This window comes from Lepisosteus platostomus, chromosome 4, assembly GCF_059453375.1.
Source record: "Lepisosteus platostomus isolate fLepPlt1 chromosome 4, fLepPlt1.hap1, whole genome shotgun sequence".
NCBI classification, from domain to species: domain Eukaryota; kingdom Metazoa; phylum Chordata; class Actinopteri; order Semionotiformes; family Lepisosteidae; genus Lepisosteus; species Lepisosteus platostomus.
Genome location: NC_142614.1, coordinates 20,768,810 through 20,787,508, shown reverse-complemented (window position 1 = coordinate 20,787,508; position 18,699 = coordinate 20,768,810). Strand labels below are relative to the sequence as shown.

At 36.2% G+C, this 18,699-nt stretch overlaps 1 protein-coding gene across 1 annotated transcript; it reads right to left on the bottom strand.

Annotated features, from left to right (window-relative positions):
• Nucleotides 1-318: 318 nt before the first annotated feature.
• agxt2 (alanine--glyoxylate aminotransferase 2) lies at nucleotides 319-18,002 on the bottom strand. Its single transcript, XM_088628948.1, has 14 exons — nucleotides 17,347-18,002; nucleotides 16,616-16,704; nucleotides 14,482-14,672; nucleotides 13,333-13,456; nucleotides 12,315-12,409; nucleotides 10,736-10,829; nucleotides 9,537-9,630; nucleotides 8,999-9,099; nucleotides 8,003-8,095; nucleotides 6,478-6,610; nucleotides 3,086-3,174; nucleotides 2,493-2,642; nucleotides 1,506-1,604; nucleotides 319-1,246 (listed from the first exon to the last, which is right to left on the bottom strand). The coding sequence occupies exons 1-14, from the start codon at nucleotides 17,444-17,446 to the stop codon at nucleotides 1,145-1,147; spliced, it is 1,554 nt and encodes a 517-aa protein (XP_088485074.1). The 5' UTR covers nucleotides 17,447-18,002; the 3' UTR covers nucleotides 319-1,144.
• Nucleotides 18,003-18,699: the final 697 nt, after the last annotated feature.

The following is an 18,699-nucleotide window of genomic DNA, read 5'->3' as shown; positions in this document are numbered from 1 at the left end:
TTAACCAAAATTATATTTCAATTCAGGAGAATTTTGCTAAATTCCTACAGGTTTAAGAGCATGCCCGAAGTTAAGTGAAGTTAGGTGATCGTTCAAAGGTGATGTGAAGGCAGCACTCACATTCAAATCATAGTAGAATATTAACACGATATACAAATAAACAGTAGAGACTAACAGCGAGTACAATGAAAGTTCAGCACAGCAGTAATGTTAATATATGTTTCCTTTAGTACTTCACTTTGAACACATAATGCAGTTTGGTCTTAAAAGACTGTTGGCAACGATCACAGACACTATAGGAAGATAAAATGCAATCTGTAGATTGAAGAATAATTTATTAAAGTGTTCTCTACTTACTGTACATTCTATCAATACATCACCTTTAACACATTGTTGTAAGATTTAATTATATAGCCTCAATCTGAAATTGACAATTTCGTGTTGCAACATGTTTAGAAACCATGACTGTGTGGTAGCATCCTCTGAGAATTACTAGGTAGATGTTGAACAGGCTTAGGAAATGTTGAGGGAAAAGCTCTGGACAATATACTGTATAAACCACAGTGATACTCATTGTTAATGCAAGACATGAAAACAGTGCATTCTGGTTCAGTAATTTCCTATCAGTTAATTTCTTAAGGCAAGTTGCACAGACAACAAGAAATATGTATAATTTAAAATGGAATTTAGAGGTTATCACCTTCAATTTACTACTTTGAGTTCATCTATTTTCCCTTGAGATGACTAACAGGAAACTAACAGTTGGTTAAAAATAGTTTTGATCTATGACCTCAAAAAACAGGCATTTTTAGGACTAATTAAAAAAAAGTATTATCCTTTAACTATATTAATTTTCATTGTTGTAATTACAGCTAGGTTAAATCACATTAGTTAATATTTTACATATATTTGAGAATATTCGGCATATCCGAGATTTGCAGCTAAAGCCTAAAACGTCTTTTTAAAAAACATTTCTCTTGAAATATCTAATAGTCTTTGAGAGGCCTTCAGAAATATTCCAAGTGTAAAGGGGGATATTTTCTGACCTAGCTGACAGCTGTGCATCATGATTGAAGTGTTCTCTTCCATTTTATATGGAAGTTATTTTTCAAAGTCTCTGTTGGATGGACATACTGGAACATTACTATTTCTTTTCCATGTGGCTCTGAATTGCATGGCTGAAGACAGATAGAGCGAAGTCTGCATCTTCTTTTGTAATGCACATGGGGGGCTTAATCCGGAATGTCTGCAACAGCAAAAGGGGTATTCGTGAAGAGAAACAAACAGGTAGAGGCGTGACAGTGTTAACTGGATTTGATCATGCCAAGCTGAATGGCAAGCTCTATATCATCTCAGTACAAATGTGTGCAAAATCTAATTCTGAAGGCCTTTAATATAGTTGCCTTAGGAAAAATGTACTTTTTTCATTAATTGCCATGGCACACAAATGCACTCTGTGTGAAAACAATAGCTAGAATGGCTAATAAAAAAACTAATGAGCCTACCTGTCCATAAACTCCCCCCTTTCCAATCAGCAGGCCCATGTCTTTGCAGTCTTCAAAGATCTGGTTCATCTCTGCTGCAGGCAGGGGTTCCCGGCTTCCCTACAGGGAAAAATCAGATGTATAAGATCATTTGCGTGAATTAATTTTTCAGTTGTTATAATGAGGAAATTGGAGAACATTGCAAGTGAATATTTTCACAATACACATTGAGGTGTCTTAAGCTTATTGCCTCCTTGCAAATAACTGAAAACAATCTTGGAAGGCAAAACATGATCATTTGCATTAATTAAAAAAAGCAGAATTCCTAGGGATCCCTCAGCTATTAGATTTAGCAAGTACAGTATGTGGTACATCTCTCACTAATAACACTGCAAGTTTACAAGCACTTGGCAGGACCCTGGACTTAGTATCACACAGCAAGTTAAGCATACCAATCTACCAAAGCTGCCTAGAGAGGCTGAACTGCCTCCTCTCATTCTTTTGTTCTTGTTCTCTGAATGACTAAACCCCCATCAATCCTGGTGGCACTTGACTCATTGTGCACCGCTGCTTGTGGAATCTTGCTCACAACTAACTGGAGATTCAGCCCAGTCGTGAGCCTGCACTGTTTGGATTGAAGGGTTTAACTACCTTCTAATCAAGCAAAAGACAGTTTTTATTTTTACCAAAGCCATTCAATGTAAAAGAAACTGTCAGTTTTCTCCTTTAAAATGAACTATTACCGGTGATACACAAAGTTAAACATGAAAGGAATGGGATGTTCTGATCTTCAGTAAAGTAATACTGGAATTTTGAGTTTACTGTTTCAGAGAGTTGAGAGTTGAAAATTTACCTAAAGCACTGAACTCCTCCTGAGATAATTAACGCCATGTCAGCTCTTAACACCTGGCCGACATCACAGCTACCAGATATGTGGGGAGTTTACTCTGAAGCCACACATACAGTGGAAGGCAAACTGACTGATTCATACAATGATTCTTTACTTACCTTGTTCTTGACCATTTCCACCCCAATCTGCAGTCCTTTTCCACGGACGTCACCAATGATTTCAAATTTATCACGTAGTTTGGCCAGTTCTGTTAGCAAATAAGTCCCAACGTTTGCACAGTTTTGCTGAGTACCATCTTCTTCAATAGCCTGTATTATAAAAATTTTAGAAAGCAGCATGAATTACAAGCAGCTCATGATGTAAGCAAATATTAGCACTGACTGACATAAAAAAACAACCTATTACACTGAAAAAAACATTTCATGGCTATAACGGGGTTTGGTTCAGCATGAAATGGTAGTGCAGGATGATGTCAATCACTGAATAGCTTTCAGCATTCAATGAACAATGCGGGACCTTGAATGCTCTGTGCTTGAGGGATGTGTTGCTGTTTTGCTGGCAAAATTAAATTCATACAAAATTAAAACATACAAAATTTAAGGTACTACAGACATCTGCTTAATCTCTTAATAGGGGAAATATAGCAATAGCATTAAACAGAGATTTTCTACACTCTAGGACATAACGGAAAGGAATGTTTATTGTGCATCCAATTCTTCACGGTTTTTTTAAACAAATAAAAAAAACTTACATCAAGCACTGCAGATGCGATTGCACAGCCAACTGGGTTTCCCCCAAAGGTATTGAAATGTAACCCCTTAGCAAACGAATGGGCAACTTCTGAAACACATTGAGGGTGAAAAATGAAACAATGTAAACAAAAGAACCAATGAATTAAGTTTAGCCTTCAACAAATTTCCAGTTAACCAGCACAGATCCCCATCATCTTCCAACAATTATCTGGTGAGACAGGGTGAAGTGCTGTATACTTAAACACGGTTTATTTGCCTGCATTCCACCTGAAACATAACTAAATAATACATAAGAACAGAAAAAACATAAAGGGTAACCATTAGAAAAAAGCTAAAAATAAATAGTTTAAGCCATGATTATCTTTTTGCTATAATCATACATCAGTTGATGATTGCTCTATATCTTCTGAGATGTTATTATTCTATCTGAATTATATTCCAACTCAATACTATATACAGTATATGATTATAATGGCCATACTTTCATTATGGCACTGCTTTCCTAAAATCAAGTAATTTAATCATTATGCTACTTTCTCCCTTTTACATAGTATTATAAGCCATGATGGATACTACTGCTTTTTTTTTCAGGGTGGTACAGTGGTACAGCAGTAAACATTGCTGCCTTGCAGCATTTGGGCTCTGGGCTCAATTCTGGACCTGGGATGCTATCTGTGTGGAGTTTGTATGTTCTCTCTTTGCTCACTTGGGTTTGCTCCAGGTGCTCTGTTTGCCTCCCACAGTTCATAGACATACTGGTAGGTTAATTGGTTTCTGGGGAAACTGGCCCTAGTGGGTGTATGTGTGTGCCATGCAATGGACTGGTGTCCTGTCCAAATTGTACCCTGCCTTGCACTCAATGATTACCGGGATAGGCTTCCAGTCCCCCATTGGATAAAGCAGTTAGAAAATGGAAGTATGTTTTTTTTTCCTTTGAGCACCTTCTTCTCCTGCATCATGTCTCACTGAAACTGTATTCTGGATCTCTACAATGTAGATCTCTACAATTGTACATCTTTACAATGTAAAGAAAAAGCCTCTGGTCAGAAAGGCTCCCACCCAGAATAGGCACACTGAGCCTGATCCTTAGGCTTAGCTCAGCACTAATTGAAAAACAGATATAAAAATTTGACTTGTTACAAAGCCAGGCTGTCTTGTAGGTGTACCTTCAGTAAGTCAATTTGTTTTCTCTGTAGTAACAGAGCCTGACATAGTATAATGATGGGAGGTTCAGAAGCAGACCAGGCCCCTACTCACACGTGCTACACAGTAATAATCACCATGAGTTTTCTGTTTTCTAGAATCTGTGGTACTATTACAATACAAAACTCATAATTCTAATAAAGGCTGACATCACAGCTTGAGGCAAACACTTATAATCTTTTCAGCGTGCATAGTAATTCCCCTTCTTGTCTCTCGGCAAGATTGTGTCTTACTGGAATGAGAAGAACGTGTTTTCATTTTTATCCAAAAATGTCACTTTTTAGTTTTTTAATGCAAGATCTTCCTCCAGCTTGATGCTTCTAAGAAGCAGAGCTTCATCTGACCTTCTCCAGCTAACGATGAGCAGATGGACTTTGTCATCTCTCTGCTTCCAGCACCACAAATGTCACAAAAGATAAAAGCAAAATGGTAACAGCAAAGCCGTCCAACGTCAAGTGGAAGGTGATAGTATTCAGAAGAATAAAACCAAACAAATTTCAGTACACTGAAGTACCTTAATTTAAAACACAGACTATTTGCCTTATACCTGTTGGCTGGTGCCCTGTATTGACAGAATTCACTATCTTACATTATTGTCACTTCATTTAAACAGATATACAAGGAATAAAATAACCATACTTTATACAATTCAGATAACTTGATTGCTTTTTTATCTTAACTGATTGGGATATTTATAAACGTAAAGGCTTTAATTTTAGAATCTATGTTTTTATAAATCCCATACCCTTAGCATATCCCTTTAAACTAGTGTACTGTTATACCACAGAAAAAAACAAGTAAAATATGCATACATGAATTTGTCTCCTTTGTAGATTTTTATTACAGAGAAAAGGAATTCCATGTGACTTAAAGGACAATAGATATTCTAAAATCATAGATAACTATTAATCCCGCTAAACTGGAAACGTTTTCTAAAATAATTATTAGAAGTCACCTAACATAAAAATCCCTCCTTTAATATGTATCCATGACATAGCTCACGCCTACAATGATGACTTAATAACATGATTCAGGCTTCATCTGCTTGGATACAAGCGTTACCAGTTTATAATCTGATTTTGACAGATCCCAAAACCTAATCGATGCTGGGTCTGGTCAGTACTGGGATGGGAGAATTCCAATGAAATCCAGGTTGTTGCTGCATGTGTTGTTGGAGGACCAGTAGGCTTCCCTCCAAACCAGAATTTCCAAACATACACCCCAGAATGGGGACACTGTGCTGTAAAATTAAACTGAAGTCCTAACTGCCTCAAGTGTTTTTTTTTAACTGGATTAAGTTGTAGAATGCATTGGGCCTTGTCTTAATTTCACACTGGAATTTATTAATTTGATAAGGCAGTTTCTCACTTCTCCACCTGGTCTGCTGTGAAGTGGGGCTGCTGGTACATTATGGCTGCTGTTAACGTCATTTAATTGGGCTCTGGGCTTCAATGGTGGATGAAGTGGATGAAATGGGTCATCTTCTATATAAAGCACTTCGGGATGACACACCCACCCTGGTTATGTTAACTCACCACATGCACTATAAATTCAGCTCTTACTGGACTTCCATGGGTCCAATAAGAAAAGTTCACCCTAGATACATGAAGGGCATAAAAGGTGAGTTTCTCCTGTGGATGAATTGAGTGGATTAAGAGTAACTCAGTCATCACAAGCTTCCAAAAAGGCTCCACTTTACACTCTGTGTCACTGTAGTCCTCTACTTTTTTGTTTATTTTGTTTAATAACAGTATTGTGTAGGGTAACGTTCAAGGAGTTATTATAATTTGCTTTGAGTAGAGCACTTAAAGCAGGCTGGTGTACATGTTAAATAGCAATAACTTGGCACAAATTTAAGATCCCTAATTTCTAATATCTTACCTACAGTATATCTGGATTCTTCTTGTCTGCATCACATGGGTGTTTCAGTTAATGACATGGTGGAAGAAATATTTGTTAAAATGTTCTTAAAATCATTCCACAATGTACATGAATATAAATATATGAAGAGAAAAATATACAAAAAAATGCAACTTGTTATACTTTTGCACAATAAAAAGTTATCTCTTTTCTGAACATTAATTTGAATTTTTCATTTGAAAAAAACACTAATTTCCAAATTTCCAAAGTATTATTTCCACGCCCTGCCCTGTGTGGTAAATAACGCGCTGCAGTATTTTGGTCTCACCTGGTGTGGTGACTACAGCTCCCATAGGAAATCCATTTGCAATTCCCTTTGCAAGGGTAACAATGTCTGGAATGACATCATGTGCAGTGAATCCCCACATGTCACTTCCTGTGCGACCAAATCCAGTCTGAACCTAGAAACCAAAAAATCAAAACAGATGGTACTTAAAAATGAAATCTTCAGCATGCAGTTTATAAACCTTAAATATTTTATTACTAACTCTGCAACCAAACATCATAAAAATAGTTGTCACTCTTCCTTCCACAAGAGCAGATTTATATGCACAAAGGCACAAAAAGGAATTTGGAGTGATGCTGCACACAGCAGTTTGATTCAATATTATACTTGCACACAAATATTAAACAACTATAATGTTCTTTTAATTTATTTAAAAATGTAAACAGAATAGTGATAGCATAACTGGGGCACTTGGACTTGTATTTAATTTTTTGTGAAAAATCTTTGAACTTCAACTGTGAAGACAATTTAATAGTGGAATATTCTTCTTAAGTATTCAAGAGCACACTTAATTTATTGTCCTAGACGGTAAATTTGCTTTGCAGGCAGGTAAAGATATAACTCAATATATTTAACGTAACAGATTACACAATACATCTAACACACAATACATTTAACAGGTGTATAATGAAAAAGAAAATAATTATTTCAAGATATAGTAAATGGAGAATCAATTTTCCAAATTGAGCAGGCTGATAGCTGTGGGAATAAAAGATGACTATTACTCTTTAATCTAGGCAGTCTAAATTGATGCCCAGTTGGAAGGAGGTCAAATTCACAGTGCAAAGGGTGGTCATGACAGTCAATGGTTATACTGGCCTTCTGCGGTATAGCTTGACGTAGATGTCTGAAAGCTGTAGGTGTAGCAGACCCTTAATTTTGCTGGCTACCTGTCACGATTATAGTCCCTCCTCCTTAAGGGTGCTCCAGCCCTTTCTTTGAATTTAATTCTGTGCTCCTGACCCCTGTTCCCAGTCCACCTTAAAAGCCAGGCGCTGACGTTCATCCTGGCTCTGCGTCTGGTTTCCGCACCGTGCAAGTCCGGGACCTGGAAGCGCCTGGTCCCGTTAAGGTTTTAATCTCTGTTCCTGTTCCCTGTCCGCCGATTCCGACCCGGTTCGTGTTTTAACTCCTTGTTGGATGGATCACCTGGCTTTGGACTTATTCTTGTATTTTTGGATTACCCTTTGGATTACTTTTGGATTGTTTGCCTCGGCCACACCTCCCCCGTGCACCAGCGCACTTTGGACATGCCCCCCTGTTTTCATCCCCGTATTCCTGCATGACTGTTTCCTAGTGTTTCCCACTTCTTCAGATTGTGTCGTCCACATAGGGTCCGGAAAGAACTGTTCATTACACTACCTTCACAATCCAGCTCAGTCTGTTTTTTATTACATGTATTAAGGTTACAAAACTGAATGTTAGGATAGATTCAATGAAAGCTATACAGAAAAAAGTCATTGTTATATATTAAAAGAGCAGAGTTTTCTTAGGAAGTGCTTCTGACCTCATCAGCAATGCAGACCCCTCCTCTCTCTCTGATAAGGTGAAATGCCTGTTTCAGGAAGCCTTTTGGGTACTGCACTACTCCTCCCAGTCCCTGAAGAAACAGATCACTGATGTTACATGATATTTTTAACGATCTAAAATTTGGCCAATAGCCAAACTTTTTTTAAAAAAACTCTTAAATCTCATACTGGGTAATTACCTCAGCAATAAATAAGCACATTTAATATATCATCCCAATCATCCTTATCAGTGGGAGACATGAGGAACATGGAAATACTAGGCAAATTGATGTAGAAATCAAGTACCAAAAACTTCAATATTTCTACTTCACAATACGTCAGCCCTCCTTGCTGAGTGTTCACTGCGTCTGAAGTCAACTGACTCTTAGTTACACTTGAAAATGAGACTACCAAGAAATGGTGTGGAGGGAGAGGATTTTGATAAATGAGTGAAGATAACTCCAAAACACATAAGTACATATGACAAGCAGTTGTTTCATAGTGCATTAGAATAATTAAAACTAGTTAATAGTATTTACTGTAAATGTGTGCACTTAGACAATGCATAGAAATGAATATTTCAGAAGATAGAACATATTTGTACGCTGTTAAGATATCAGAAGTGCTGAACAGTTAACAGATTTTTAATACTCCTAATCATATAACCCTAGATATCACTCATGCAAAAGAAATTAATTGGACCAGCACTATTTTTAATTTGGTTAGGACTTTAGGGATTCACAGCATAATTCACAGAAAAATAGTTTAGACGTTGTGAGTACAGAATTCTGCAGATGTTCTAATTTCTTAATAATGTCCTTAATGATGTAATAAAACAAATTGGCTTATTAGGAAGCCAGCTGTGAGTCTATTATGTGTGTATTTATCAGTAGAAAGTTAATAATGAATGTCCAAAACACCATATATTTTTAATGAAGAGCACAGCATAAAAACTGCTGTCTTTCAATGTTTTTTGTCAAGCATATTTTTCATACCTGTATGGGCTCTGCAAAGAATCCAGCAATCTGATTAGGAACACTAGTCTTGAGAACCTCTTTCAGTTGCTCAATGTACATGTCATTAGCCTGGCAACAGCCTGGTATTGAAGATCACAGTTATTTCAAGTAGAAAATGTTTGATATACAAACAACTATCAGAAAACTGGTAATGTACTCTTGACATGAAAAATTATAATAAATTCTACAGAAAGATAAAAAATCTTTTCGTACAGGTGTTTCTAAATAAAATGTATTACTTCATTATTTACAATTTATAGACTTTTAACAGTTTTCAAGGTGGTAAAAAATACAATAAAATTATTAATTTCATTAATATGATTAATTTATGGTACCGAGTATGCTACTGGAACTCTGTTATCCTGAGTATGCTACTGAGCTCCCTCTATCCTGTACAGAGAAAGTACCATTACTGCCATTACAGGTGCAACTGAGCCCAGAAGTAAAAGAGTGATTTCAGCAGCAGTACATTTCACAACTCTCCCCAAATAATTGCAAAACACTACTGAATAAGTACCTGGGGCACAACTGCAGTCACGAGCAGCTTGAACAGCAGAATCTCTACAGTGCCTTCCACCCCACGGACCTCTAAACACATCAGGGCACATGGTCTGTAGAAGCAACAGAGATAATACTCTTTAACAATCAAGTACTGTATGCACTCATATTCCCGGCATTACTGTATTACCAAAACATTCAACTATCAGTTTTCTAACAGCTTTATCCAACACATTTTTGCAAGGTAGCCAGAACCTACCCTGGCAAGCTATATATTGAACAAAATAAATTAAACATGTTATATATACAGTGAAATCAGTAGTATTACTAGATGTGAAATATGATAACAAAAAAATAGGTTCATTACTCTCAGCATCAGAAGTCTGATGACATCATACTTTGTTTAATATTTAGTTTTCATAATGATCTACATGCATAAAGATAAAGGACAAACAAGCGAAACGTCCCCAGCAATCTGAGCCAGTGCTATTTGGATGTCTGAGTATATGCAAACTGGACTGTAAGAAGCTATGAATGATCTGCCAGTATCACTGGATTTTCCCCTTTCTTGATGTTAGTTGTATGGGGTTTTCTGCTGCACAGATCTGAGGTGTCAGGGGGCCTCAGTGTAATGTGATCAGGTCTTTGCTGCATATTATCTCTGTTTTTGCTGTCTAGATTAGCCCATGCATTCTTTTGGTGAAGACTTTGTTGAAGACATTATTGTCACTTGACTTTAAAAGACAGTCAGGAGTCTGTCTCAGAAGTTAGAAGAAGTTTTTATCTCCATCGCATGGGAGTGAAACATACAGAGATGCTTGGTGTATTTTTCTCAAATTGATTAAATTAGACAGTCCTTAAATATTTTTCTATCTATCACACTTCCCTGTGCTTATCAGATTGGCAGCATTCCAAAATCATGCACATCTCCCTCTTCCCTATTTGCCAAAGATAGCTTGTTTTAAAATAATTGGTTACTTAGTTTTGTAGCACGTGTTCCTATATAACACAGTACATATTACATAGTTACCCTGGTGTCCAGCATTCTTCCATTCCAGTTCAAACCAGTTATGTATGTCCACTTTATAAAGTACTGCAGCTTCAGCAGAAAAAGTATGTACAATGTTCACAGAGACCCTCTCAACAACTTAGAGAAGGTATAATGTCTTTTGACTCACCATTAAGCAATGCTAAGTAAAACCATGATGCAAAACTTACTGTGTGGCACCCAAATCCAGCAGCAATGGGGTATTTGTAGTCTGAGTTTGATGTCAGGCCTAATGATTGTGGACTGCCACCATGGTATGACCCTCTGTACAGAACAACCAGGAAAAAAAACATTCTGACGTGTCACAGATGTCTGCTTTACCAGAACCAACAGACATATTTAATAATGACACTTCACACATGATGTATGGCTGTTAAAAACAGCTCTGGATAGAATGAACTTGGATAGTGGGAACAATTTAAAAACAGCCTTCTTCAATTCATGGTGTCATGGATTTAATTGTTAATTTGCAGTTCTAATTCAGCATTTAGAATAAAATCTAGTATTAATGTTTAATTCAAATGTATCCAGCACTTAGAACAGCATAACACCATAAGCATCTTTAGAGGGGCTACATATTGTGTAATAGCAATATTCATATTTGTTTATATTTACTGTTACCAAAGCTATACAAACTACATAAGTATTTGTAACAACTTGTCACAGCAGAGGTCATCGCATGTCTTAGGGTAAGGGACATTGTGAACACTTACTGTACTGTATGTAAACTACAGTATGTCTAAGGGATTACAAAAGGGATTACAGCATATAGTCTCTTTGAAAGTGTTCTGGCTACATAAGATCATGTTCAAATAACTATAATTATAATCAGACAAATCGTGATTTCAAATAAAAAGGTATATGTAGTCTATAGTTTGTAATTTTCAACAAAGTCCTACCATATGAGTACCAAAGACAGAGAAAGACCATATTTGCAATCTCTATAGACAGAAAATATAACAGGCATAAATAGAAGTATGTAATCACTTGGATTTGTGCATCAAGCAAGCCCTCATGTAAAGTGAGTAATTTTTTAATACAAATACTCAAATAACCACTCTTTTCAACAGTGGTGTGCAGAAGGGCATCTCTGAATGCACAAAGCATCGAGCCTTGAAGCGGATGGGCTACAGCAGCAGAAGACCACACCAGGTTCCACTCCTGTCAGCTAAGAACAGGAAGATCACGCTACAGTGGGCACGTGATCACCAAAACTGAATGACTGGAGATTGGAAAAATGTCGCCTGGTCTAACGAATCTCGATCTCTGCTGCGACACGCAGATGGTAGGGTCAGAATTTGGTGTAAACAGCATGAATTCATGGATCCATCCTGCCATGTGTCAACAGTACAGGCTGGTGGTGATGGTGTAATAGTATGGGGAATGTTTTCTTGGCACACTAATGTTCATAACATTTTTATAGTTACTGCAGATGTTTGACATTTTTGTATGTACAAATAAGTTTAATTAAAAAAAAACAAATAAATCATAAGTGCATAAGAACCATCGAGACACACTGTAGTAGTCAACTGATCTAACTATTGCTGAAAGAAGCCATTTACTGAATGAAGCCAGGGTATCGGTTTCAACAAATGGCTTGGTAGCTTACTCCATACTCCCAAATGTTCTGTTCAGTTTCAAGATTCCCTTTTAAATGCAGCCGGACTCTGCTCTTTACATGAACAAGGAAGTTGCTGAGGAACATGGGAAATGTGAAAGAGAATGCTGTACTCCCACATCCCACATTACCTGAGTGTTATGATGTCAAAGTTTCCCGTGTGCAGCCTTGCCATGAGCATAGCAAGGTCATTAGCCTCGGAGCCACTATTTGTTAAGTAAATGACCTGGGGGGACAGATAGCACAGTTCAAATTGATTTTCTCTCCTACTACAAAACTAAGATGCTTTCACAACAGCAAAGAACTAAAGGAGATATGTACATGATATACATGAAATTTACATCTAGATGAGACATCAAGTTTATCCTATCCTATCTTTAGAGAACAAGCAATTGACTGGGTTACTGAATTTGAGATTGTAATGCTGGTTTTCATATATAATGACGTATATGCAAGACAGACATGTCCAACATTAATGCACACGTTCCTACACCTGAAGTGTACTTAAATTAAAGTACGTTAAAGTTTCGTAAGTTAAATTATATAATCCAGATGTTGCCTGTTTAAATCATGGCTGTATATTCCACAAACAAAGCAAGAGCCAGGCACTCTGGACCTTTTGGTTTGATGGCAACAATACACACTGTATTTCACACAGGCTCTCAGAAGATGGTTCATAACACAGCAGTACTCAGCCCACAGTTATCCCTCATCACGACCACATTCCACATTGGAACCCAAGCAAATATGTGCATTACACTTTCTCCTTCACAGCTGAAGTTTGTTTCTTATCTTTAATAACCAATGTCATGTTGAAGATGTAGACATTTCAGCCACAGGAACTGAACCCAGGCTGCCTGTTGTAAAGCGTTTTTATTTATTTCCAAAAAGCAAGTATAGTCTGGCAAGGCAGGGACAATTTGATTTACCAGCTATAACGCATACAGACGTCTAGCAGATGTCAATAACACAGCAATACTCACAGTAGTCACAGCCACGCACTACAGCACACATTCAGACAAATGTTTATGTAATACATAAATGTCTGATCACTACCTGGGTTGGGTGGCCTTGATTTTATTTTTTTCTTATCATAAAACCACTTCTCATATCTGGGGGAAATTGTTATAATCAGAGGGAATTTTGTACCTTTAGAGGATCTGGAAAGCAAGCAGCCAGTTTTTCACAATACTCATGGATTGGAGAAAGCACATAGATTTGTGTTGTGTGCCACAAACGTTCCATCTGTCTTTGTGCTGCAGCTTTGACTTTTCTGTAGAGATAAGGGCAGATGATGAGTTCACAATTGTATTTTATCATTTAATTCTGTGCATTCTCACATTTTCACTGTAATTCTCAGAAACCTGTGCACTAAAAAGACATGTCCAATCATAGCATCTCATCTCATTTTGTTGAAATTATGGTCTCACAAATCATCAGGCAGCAATATCACATATTCATAGATTTAATTTGGTGTCATTAGTCCTTAATTGTTAAAAAATATGTCTAACTTTAGAATCTGAGTAGCCTGAGTAGCCACAGTATAGCGAGCAAACAAAGGTGCATCTCGTTGAGAAGCATATCATCCCTTCTGTGAAAAACCAAAAGGCATTTGTGTTCTGTATTAGGGTTGTTCTGCACCAACCAATTCTGATGGAATAATGAACTGAGGAACAGACAGACAGATCATATTTTTACCAGTATATGTTAACCTGATGCTGGCAAAAACAAGACTGGTTTAGACAGGTGTCCTTTGTGAATAAGCTTTACATATTTAAGATAGATTATAATGCACTTTGTAACAGGACAACAAAACGAAGCCTTCACAAAGCTCAATGACTAGATTATTAAGAAAGCATAAAAAATCACACTAGAACATTTATGGTGTGAGCTGAAAAGAGCACTGCACAAACACAGACCTGAAGGAGCTACAGATATTCTGCTCAGAGGAATGGTTGAATATCCCTCAAAAGAAATTTAACAACTTGTTATGAGGCTACCGGAAGCACCTCCTCAAGGTTTACAAAGGAAAGGAGGGATCATAAAATACAGATTTGAAATAAACGTGAACATCTTGCAATATCAAAGGTCAAGCATGTCTTCAGTCTTTTAATCTGAATAAAAAATGTGCACTAAATCAACTTTTAAAGTTCAGAAAGGATGTGAATAAATTTGGGGGCTACCCTTATCAAACAATGAACACTAGAGTAGATACTACATTCATCCTGAAATAAAAAAAAAACATTCAGTGCAAGATAGTTGAAAGGTAAGCATTGCTTTAAGATTTAAAGCACTTACGGATGACAGTGTCCAACACTAACAGTGGCAATTCCACCAAAAAAATCAAGGTATCGTTGACCATTTACACCCCACAACCACTGCATGTAGCCTTGGTGGAGAAACACAGGACTTTTATAGTAGGTAACCTTCATTGTCATTGGACTGCAGTTACGTTTTCGTATTTCCATCATTCTTTCCGTGGACAAATCCTGCAAAAGAAGTGGGGCACCATCAAAGATAAATAGATGTGGTTTCATATACTTCTGGTGTAAAGTTAGGAAAAGAAGAAGGCTATAGGTTGGGATTCACTTAGTCAGCTATGACTACTTAAACCATTATCCTAGATATTGCAATAACTGATTATTTAGCACAAAAATAAAACATAAAATAAAGTTTCAAAGTTATTAGGAGTACATCATGCTGAATGTTTCAATGGCGAAAGAGATCATACATGGAGGTCACATGAGGCTGTTACTCGATATATAAAATACAAATTCAGTCCATATGACCTACAGTATTTCTGACTAGAAAGGGCATGATCTAAACAGTACCGAGGAAACTAAATGCACCTTAAAAATAAAAATAATGTGAGTATCTCAACATATCACTTATCTTGAGCTTTTATCCCTACAGTGGATCCATAAGTAAAGACTCTCCAAATGCAAAATAGAGGAATTGTATTAAAAAAAACAAATCACCTAGTATTACTGTGTTGAGAAAAAAATACTATTGAGAAAAGCGAGGTGTAATAGAAAAAACAGCTGCTAAAGTTACGAATATCATGAGAAGAACAGACTGTGATCTGCAACATCATGATTATAAATAATCCAGCGTTTGTTGGGGAGAGTAAGAGGTAACAGGCAACTACACATGATCAAGTGAATACTTTTCAATGTTTTAGTCAAAAATACGTCTTCTTTTATTAGCACTGCCAGTGATTAATGACACTATTGTGAAATACAGCAAGCCATCTGAACATACTAATAGCACATTTCAAATTAAATCGAGTTTTTGCTTTTGGTATTTTTACCAAGAAGCACATTTCTCTACAATATGTAAAATTTTTCATGCGCTACAAAAATACAAAGTATATCATAGACAAAACACATACACATTATACTCAACTTCTGAGGGAAAATGGCTTTCTTGTATTGAGGGATTTCAAAGTGATAGTTACTGTATTTATTGGTTGTGTTTGTATCAATCATAAAATTGTAAAATATTACGTATACCACTAAGAAAGCACAGACGTGCTATCACTAGGGACTCCACCTTCCTCTCACCTTCTAAAGCCATGCTAGTAGGCTGAGTGGCCATGCTAAATTGTTTGTTTACTGCTCCATCAAGATGTCTCTGCGAAATAGACAATCTCCTATCTGAGTAACAGTTCAGTAACTGAGGGATATGATTTGATGCTGTCTCATACTAAATCATGCAAATAAACACCCCTTTTCATTATTCACCCATGTTTACTAACTGATGTCTAAATTGTCATTGAGCCTTTTTACAATGAAATCCAAGTCCAATCCATATTTTATCCCTGAATGCCTAAAATATTCTAAACACCATTTTATGAACACCATGAGATTAATGCCATTACGTCTGAAGTGAGACATGTAAATATTGCACCATATCTAGCCCTACAATATTATTACTTAACCACATTGCCTTTACCAAAAGTTAAAACAGAATAAAATTGACACCCTTTAGCTGCTGCAGCAATTAATTTCCTTCCTGACACAAACACACCATAAAACAGGATCAACTTCTGTCACATATCAAAATACAATGGCTAAATAAAACAGATCACAGTTCCAAAGAGCTGTGGGAAACAAGACATGCAAAACAACTTCTGTAACATACAGTATCAAAGGAAATGACACAAAGTAATTATATATCAAAGAACTGGAAACAAATTTCTTTCCAAGCCATACTATCTATAAGAGTTGGGAAACCCTCACAATGTTCTGCTTCATAGATCCAATGTGCTGCATTTATTAAGCTCAATAAAAACTGATTCTACACAAGACTGTGTCCTGCTCTTCTGATGAAGCATTTCCCACAACAACCTCCAGCATGCAGTTCATTATTATAAAATACAGCAAAACCTACATTATTTACAGTACATTTTAAAGAGATCTTGGACACTGACCTTATATTCCTCAGGTTTGAAGTCACATGGGGGCATTTTAGGAAGATTTTGTAGTGGGTAATTCTTGATAGACTGCTGACATACTGCACCTAATGAAAATAATATTAGCATTTCTGTTAAATCCATAACCATTAAAGAAATGGCAACTACAATGGACTGCCAGTTGTCATCTTAAACAATCTTGTACTGTGAAATTACAATTTTTAAATCTTTACCATAAATGCTCTAGGGTAATTTAAACTGTGCAACAAGCTGTAACGTGCTGAGTATTAATTATGATCTTGAATAAGCTCACCAGTTAAATGATTGTGTGACATGATAATAATAATAATAATAATAATAATAATAATAATAATAATAATAATAATGTGTTCAATATGAAGAATTAAACAGAAGAGATTCAATGCTTTGCGTACCAAATACTGAAGTTAGTGTTAAAAGTTTTTTTTTAAGTTTAACGTCCAGTGTTTCCTACTAAGAACAAAATCATAGTGGACGCATATGATTCTTATGGGGTGCAATGTAGATTTGTGGCCTTTTAAATGTTAAGCAACATAACTGTCATTTGTTAAACACATGTGTGTTTAAGTAACAAAAACAAAACAAGCAAATAATCAATAGCTGTTAGGTACTGTACATAACGGCTTCCAAGTCCATATTTTTTTTTATTTTATTGCATGTACAGTATTAATTGAATCTGCACTGATAATATTACTGTATTCTGCACTTACCAACGAGTCGGTGGAATGTAACCAAGGATTCAGCATGTCTTACTGGGTGCCTTTTCACATTCCAGGACGAGGACTTAATTCTAGGAAAGGCCTTAAACATTTTCTTCAATATTTAGAGCACAACACTTAAACAGTCAGTCTATGACTAACCTTTTTGTAGCACTCCACAGATTCTTGATCAACTTTCCAAAGGGAGGAGCAAAACTGTCCAATGACAACTTGATAATGCTGTTCAAGTTGCCTTAAAAAGATTCGCAGCATAACACGTTTCGCAGCTGTGCTTGGACAGACCCGTTTCAGAACAGGGATCAAAATAATGGACAGTTGCGTTTTTTGAGACATATGTTGTACCAAATACTGTTAACAGTTAAAACCTCATTGTAGATATTAATTGTGCGCTTAAATGTAATTGTCCGCTTCCTTAGGTGAAATATGTAACATTAAACTAGCCACTACAAGAAACACGCTGTGCGGATTGCTTAAATGCTGCTGAAAACATTTGTTTTGAAATTGAGATTAGAAATAATAAATATTGTATTGTTATTTTGAAAAGCGGTTTCATTATTATGCTAGTAAATCTCATTGTTGCCTAAAACTGCGGTGTAGATTATTCTGGAAATCTTTTACAGATCAAAGTGCCATGTGGCAAGAAAGTTATGCACTGTATGCAATCAGAGCTACAGTGTATCTACTAAGAGCTTTGGTTCCTCCTTTAATTTGCTTTGCATACTTACAGTGAAAGACTTTTGACATACCCGTGAAAAAGAAGCAAGTCTTACTTACAAACGTATTTAACAAAAGTAAAATATGAATTTCTGGAGGTTTGAAACTGTTTCGCTAATAGGTTTCATGAAAAACATTTTTCCCAAAAACCATAGTGGAATTCAGTTATATTTGTTGTAATCATCTTATATTCCTAATGAGTTGTGTTTAACAATAACATACTCAACAACTAAAAAAAAAAGATTGTGAAATCAACACTTTCTATTGATGACGGCAAAGAACTCAAAGGACATTCATAAGGTAGTCGTGTTATTCCAGTGTTAGTCGGTTAGAATTAATCAGGAATTTGTAAACATTGGTAGGAATTGTTTCTAAATAATGAATTGAAGTGTTATGAACAGTGTGGATTTTTTTTCCAATTGTGAATGTGTTACAAATGTAAAATTCTCTATATTATGATTAATACATTCATATTACAGTGCTCTGCAAATTCAAACGAACAATTATATTCACGTATTTTTTAGTTTCTCTTTATATATGCTCCAATGCAAAAAAACAGAAGACACTGCATGTTCATTAGTTGGTTGTGTTTTATTGCAGCACAGCATCAAATCCACAAGATGGCTCAGC